This window comes from Argiope bruennichi, chromosome 9, assembly GCF_947563725.1.
Source record: "Argiope bruennichi chromosome 9, qqArgBrue1.1, whole genome shotgun sequence".
Taxonomy (NCBI): Eukaryota; Metazoa; Arthropoda; class Arachnida; order Araneae; family Araneidae; genus Argiope; species Argiope bruennichi.
Genome location: NC_079159.1, coordinates 90,612,559 through 90,619,793, shown reverse-complemented (window position 1 = coordinate 90,619,793; position 7,235 = coordinate 90,612,559). Strand labels below are relative to the sequence as shown.

The following is a 7,235-nucleotide window of genomic DNA, read 5'->3' as shown; positions in this document are numbered from 1 at the left end:
GAATTTGTTTTCTTTTTAATATTTCCACAAATAAAACTTATGTTTTAACATAAATATTATATGAAAACATCTAGAATATCAAAACATTCTTTAAACTGATGAAATTTTAGATGTAATAGTCTTCATCACAGAAGTTCAATTAATTTAGTAATATCTTCCAATTCTTTTGATATATTTTTTGATCCCAACTTATTTATTTCATCAACTGACAATGTAATAACTTTAAAATTAAGCTTTTCCAACTGTCTAATTTTAGTTTTCATCAAACCAGTAGGTTCCTTGCTTCCATAATTACATACAGTTGGATCCAGTATTTCAACACAAATATAATTTCTATCTTTTCCAAAAAGACATTTAATTTGATTCAAGAAAATCCCTTCCGTAAAACATTTTTCATATAATTTAAAATTTTTTACCAAATCATTTTTTGGTGAATTTGCTTCATCTGGTATCATGCTGAATATTATCCCAGAAATCATGATATGAGGCATAAGATAACAAACTTTGTAATCTTTAATTGAAGTTTGGTTTAAAATACTCATAAATGTACTGAATCCTTCTCTTTCTTTGATATCAGTTTCTAGTTTCTTAGGAATAGGATTAAAAAGATTTTTCATATCTATTTCTACATCAGGTGCTTCTATCTGAGTACTTCTTTGCAAGAAATATAACTGATATCTGGGTTTAGATCTGTTTGAATAATTGATTTTTCTTAAAGTAGACATCTTTAATACTAATGATAAAATATTATTGGGATAATAACCAGCCAAAGATAAAGATTGCAAACAATCAATTAAAATGTGTATTTGCTTATCAAATTCACCCACATCAAGTCTCTGCTTTAGATTGTCAATTAAAAAATCCACAGTTTTATTTTCCATTGTATGTCCAACATTTGCTAAGGCCCACAGAAAGCGTGCCATATCTTTAACACGACTTCGAAGTGATGGATGAGTTTTCAAATTTTCATATTCTTCTTTGGTCAAAGAATCTTTTTCAGTTTTCAGATTCATAATTCCTTGTATCTCAAGGCATTTAAACAATTCATAATTATATATGTTTTGTGTAGAAAATGTAGCCAGAAAATTAGTACATTCAACAAAATTAAGTGTATTATGCTCTTTCAGAGTATATTCTTTTAACAATGCCCATAATGCATCATCATAATATTTAGAATTACGGAAGCATTTCAGAATGCTAATAACATTGAAGCGATCATTTTTTAATAGAAGATTCTTAGCTGCTTGGCATGATTTTTTAAGAAGCAACTGGGAAGTCATACGCTTGCTTGTTTTAAAAAAACTCAGACATGCAACAGCCCATTCTTCATCTGTAAAATCTGATGCAAAAGTTTCCATTTTTTCTTCTATTGTTTCCATGAGAAAAGGTGGAGCTTCTTTACTCATTCCAATGAAATACAGCATAAGTATTAAATTGGATTTAGAACATTTTTTCATTCTTCTTCCCCACAGACTTGTGATAGCGGAATAATAATGTCTTCTAAACATTTTAGGTCCCCAAATTATGAACCAAGCATCAAGGACATAAAAAGCAAGATCAAGTGGCCATCTTTCAACACTAAGAGCACATTTCTCATCTAAATATCTTAGGACTGTATTATATTTAGATGTATCTATTTTAATATTAGCCATCAAGAAAAGTACATCCTTAACTTCAGTGGCTGAAAGTTTCATTACACTTTCGCGTTGAATTAGATGCTTGAATTGATCTTCTGTTTGAATATCATGATCTTTAACAATAAAGGAACATCCTGGACCAGCTATTTTTGATTGCAGTATATCACTATCTAAATTAATAACTGAATTTTTATATTCAGATTTGTTTCTAAAATATTCAAAATATTTGTCATGAATACTGCAATAATATTTAGAACTGTTAGTAAAAAATGATCTACTTTTTAAAATCCTGGTAAATGTCCTGAGAAACATTTTATGGCTATTTTAGTTTTCCTGTTTTGTTTAAAAGTATTTAAATTTTAGGATTATCAAAATGGCACATGTTTTTATATTTCAAAAGAAGTTGCCTTTTTTGAATGAGTTGTTCTCTTAGTGCTTCCAACCTTCTTTGTTGTTCTTCCTTAGTATAATCGATGCCTGGAAGTTTCTGGATTTGTTCTCGACACTGTTGTAGCTTGGTTCTTAATTCAGGAATTTTTAAGTTGCTATCAGTATTCTCATGGGGTTTCTGTGTTGTTTCATATGTTTCCTTTTCAATACTAGAAAACATACATAAAAAGATTATAATAATTGCCAACAGAAAAATAAATAAAAGAATGTTAAAAAAAATTGTTTTTGAATATTTTTAAATCAAATTAAAAATTTAGTAATATAAAAAATAAGCATTGGAATTAAGCGAACAACACTCTATTGTCACTAGAGAAATATTTGCATATTTTAAAATTTATATATATATATATCTGTCAGGATTAGTCTCTATTCTTTAATTGCATACTGCAATTAAAAAAAAACTAAATAAACATAATTGTAAAAAATCTTTTAATAAATAATTTATGGTTTTGATAAATGCAATTCTATAAACATCAATTTTGAACCTTTTATAATTTGTTGTTTAAGCATTTCAGTATATAGAGAAATAGTTGATCATTTAACTGCTTAAATAACTGAAATGTTTATAACCATTTTATTACATTGCAAAAATATTAAACAATACATCAAAATAAAGCTAAGCTCTTTGAAAGCAATATTTATTTTAAAAAAAAATGATTCACTTATAAAAGAAGTGAATAAAATATTTATTTCAAAAAGAAAATGTAAACTTATTAGTGATCACAAAAATATAGAAGCCTTAGGTAGCGAATATTCAAAATAATTTGCCGTAAATCAGCATTCAACTTTGTTGTATTGACAATATTAAATTAATTAACTAATTTTATATGTATAGCTAAATATAAATAAAGTTAGTATAAAAAAGTTTTTTTTTTTTTTGTTTTTTTTTTAATTCACAAAGCAGCATTTCAGCTGCATAGATATGAAAGAAAATTTTAATTATATTTTAAACATTGATGATTTATCAACATATTTAAAATACCTTTATAGTTAAAGATGCAGAAATTCAATATTTAATACAAGGAAAAGAAGTCTGACGAACAAATGGCAGTTCATTGAACGAACAATTTGTCAATATGACCCCGAAGTTCAGCAACTGATTACTTATGATAAAAATATTAAATATTTGAATTTATTTCTAAATTTTTTAAAATTCTTAATTACAACGATCATGCAGATATAATCTTGCAAGTCTATACATTAATTGTCACAGATATATGTATCTTTTTCACAAAATACTTTCTTTCATAATTTATTGTTAACCATATAACCAACTGCACACATTGTTTTAGGATACAATAAATTGATCTGGAACAAGGATTTGTACTAGGATGAAACACTTTTGTGTGTGTGTGCATCACTATGCGACAGGAAAACTGTGAATTGCTACAAAATGAATGAGAAAAATAAATCAATATCTTTCACTCTTGCATGGTGCTTAAAATTAATAATTGGCTGTTTTTTAAATCAATTTTTGTAATATTAAATTTTCTTTCAATGTGATTATTAAACCAGCCTTAAGTAAATTTATTCTATCAAAATTAGTTTATAACTTTTGGTTAGAAATTCCTCCAAAATAAATAAAAGAAAAGTACATTTATTTCAGTATGAATTTTTAGTTATCATTGTCAAAATCTTCATGCCCCGTAGATTAAAATAATTCACTGTAAATACAAGGTGAAAATTATTTAGCTTTTTGTTTAGAAAAACACATTATAAAACTAAGCACCAAAATTAGATATAATTTGTTAGCAAATTAGTAGAAGCAAAGATACAGAGCATAACACAAATTAAGAGCCATTTAAGACATTAAAATATTTTTCGTGTATTTCAAATTTTTTGCTTGACATTTTACTTTTTATTCTCACAAGATAATACTTGGAAATCTGTTTTATGAGAGAACTATGATATTACAGACCTTAAATTGATAAAAAAACACTCAATATGGATTAAAAGTATCTTTTCAATATTTCAGTTAGAAAAATAACAATAGTAATAAAACTTGAGTAAAATGTATTAAAAAATTGTCTACATTTTAATCCTGGCAAACTGCCAATTTTCAGGAAATTAACAATAGTAAACTATGTACTCAAAAGATATTAGAATTTATAAAAGAAAAAAAAAAGCTTGCAATTTCTATGTTATAATTGTTAAATATTAATAATGGGAAATACTTATCTAAGACTGAAGAATATTTGAAGACACTGAAATAACCTACTAACAAATTTTAAAAACAAGAGAAGAAGTCTTAAAGAGAAAAATTACAAGAATTTCAGACTGCAATCATTTAGAACATTTCAACTGCAAATAAAGTTGAACTTACTTATTTTTTTCTTTTAATAAGGGATTTTTTTAAATTCTTTTGATTTAAAGCAAGTTCAATACATGATTTTTTTGAAATGGGAAATTGTTATCTTGATTTGTCTTCTTCATTGAGAATTCATACTCACCAAACAATTAAAAATATTATTTGGAGAGGAAAAGGTAGGTTATACTCCATATTTTTATCCAAGCGTTTAGGAGTATATAGAGCGTTTACAATCTGCACTTTAAAACGCAGAGTCATATGCCGATACATTCAATGTTCAAATCTAAAGTGTTGATAAGAAGTATAACAAAAAGTTTATAAAAATGTTTTCAGGAATAATCCTGTTGCTGAAAACATTTTTGCAAATTTTGCATCCCAATGATTCTCTCAAAAATCAAACATCTAGATATTATCTGGTTAGAAGTAAAGGTAAAATATCATTCAAAAATATATTTTACAAGACATAAAATATATTTTAATTGAGGAATTTTTTCAAAAAACTTTTGTAAAGGAATTTTTTGTAACTTCCTTGCTTCTCATTCTTTGCTAATAAACAATATTCCAATTTTGGAATTTAGTTTTACAATGTATTAATAAAAAAAAAGTATATATTACTTTTAACTTAAATGGCCTTTTGCTATACATATACAACACACATCATCTTATCAAATTGCAAAACTTTTTATTGATGTAATCCTACATATTTTTGGCCATATTTAAACAAATGAGCAGCCAGAAATTATAAATCATTTATGATAAAATAAAATAAATTTTATTACTCTTAAAAAGATGAGTACTTAATAGTTAATGGCATAATAAACATGTAAGGATAAATTTTACAAGTTAATGACAAAATGTTAATTTTCACAATTTTTTATTACCTTTTATAGGAGTAGAAGATATCAAACAATTTTATTAATTGTTTTTCTTACTATATTTCCTTGAATTTTCAGCTTTTTGGGGGTAAATTAAAATGACATATATATATATTTAGGCCCTTTGTAACATTCATGTCTTAGAATAATAGAGAAGAATGATATTTTAAATGTAGATCATATGGTATAGGAGGTAAAATTACATATAATTTCATCAGCAGTTATGGAATTAAAATTGAAAAAAAGAAAAAAAAATTAACAAAATGTTTAGAGGCCATTTAAATTTTTACTTTGAAGTATTAAATTACATAAAATTTGTACTACATAATTAATGATTTAGAAATAGTATTTTCTCCACCATTTCTTTCAAGACGTTTGGTATATTCGAAAATACCTCATGAAAAAAAAAAAAAAAAAAAATACATAAGTAAATGAATATTAATGAAAAAAAAAAAACCTTGCTTAGAACACATATTGAGAATCAATTATATTTTTATAAAGCAAATTGTCTAAAAATCTAAATATTTAATCACAATTTATAAAAACACCATTTAAGATTACAGCATATATCAGAAGACGCAGAACAATTTAGTTAATAGAACAATTAATGACTAAAAATAATTTAAATGGTTTAAGAAATCCCTTGAGTAATATAGTTAACTTCATATGAAATTAAAACAATTATTACTCTTGTGAGTAATAATTATTTTACTTACGATATAGAAAAGTAATGGAACGTGAATGAAATTTTAATGCATTCAGTTTGATTATGAGAAAGAAAATTTCAGTTTTAAAGACTGTAGGACAAAAAATTAATAAAAATAGAATAATTTTTTTTTTTAATATCAAGAGTTTATAGAAATACAAGAATAAACAAAATCTCTACATCTTCCTAAATAAATGCATATTTATCCAGATATATTTCAATTCATTAAGTCGTAATGAATGAAAAATGCAAATAGTTTCAACAAAACAAAATTTTAAAAGGTTGGCTATCTTACCTTAGAAAAGAAAGAGCAATATTTATTTTCAGAACATACTAGCGTTTTTAATCAAAGATGGCAACAGATAAAAGGCAAGCAACAAACAGTTTATAAAATTACAAAAAAAAAAAAAAAAAAAAAAAAAGAGTTGCCTAATTTTTTTCTATAATTGAGGTCTGATACCTAAATAATTTGTGCCAACGATGAATAATTATCAGAATTTTATACTTAATCAACTATATCATCCAAAACATTTCATAAAGTGTGGTACAAGATGTTTGTTTAGAAGAAGTTTGTTTGAAAGAAGAACATAATATAATTTCTCTTATCACATTTTCAATAGTAATATTCGTTCTATAAAAAGCTTTTTCTAGATTCCAGGTCTTAAAAAATCCCATGCATTAAGTACATTTTTAAATAATGTAAAGATTCAGTCTTTAAAATTCTCGATAAACAGCAATTATAAAACAAAAGTAATAAAATAAAACAAAAAACCCATCAAACACTAAAATGATGGGGAATATAACCCCCCATATGATGCAAAATTACAGCAAATCAAAATATTATATTATTAAATATAATTAATGGTGGAAATTACCTTCTTATTATATCATAAATAATCGGCAGAAAATCTGTGTTAACATTTTCAGCTTGAGTCATTGCTCCAGTTATATGTGCAAAATTGCGCTAGTTACAGCCGATTCTAAGCTAATGAAAAATGATGGATTCATATAATCTTGAAGCCAATATTGTTACGAAATCAAATTAAACACTAACATTCTAGCAACGATTGTTGATATTTGATCTTCACTACAGGTAACGCACACGCAAAAGTATTTCAGTTCGAATCGTTCAGCATTGACAAGCTCCTCGTTTTAATTTATTTGAATTTCAATAGATAGAGCAATATATTTTTCATATTTCAGAACTTTCCTTTTTTGATTTTATAATTTTTATGCAATTATACTGTAAAAATTCACCC

General features: G+C 25.3%; 2 protein-coding genes across 2 annotated transcripts; both read right to left on the bottom strand.

Moving 5' to 3' along the window:
- Nucleotides 1–73: 73 nt before the first annotated feature.
- Nucleotides 74–1,949, bottom strand: LOC129984110 (uncharacterized). The gene has a single exon (XM_056093891.1). It carries the CDS (start codon nt 1,947–1,949, stop codon nt 126–128), a length of 1,824 nt encoding a protein of 607 aa, XP_055949866.1. The 3' UTR covers nt 74–125.
- A 22-nt stretch (nt 1,950–1,971) lies between these two features.
- LOC129984112 (mediator of RNA polymerase II transcription subunit 9-like) lies at nt 1,972–7,072 on the bottom strand. Its single transcript, XM_056093894.1, has 2 exons — nt 6,852–7,072; nt 1,972–2,236 (listed from the first exon to the last, which is right to left on the bottom strand). Exons 1-2 carry the CDS (start codon nt 6,911–6,913, stop codon nt 1,990–1,992), a joined length of 309 nt encoding a protein of 102 aa, XP_055949869.1. The 5' UTR covers nt 6,914–7,072; the 3' UTR covers nt 1,972–1,989.
- Between the last annotated feature and the right edge of the window lie 163 nt (nt 7,073–7,235).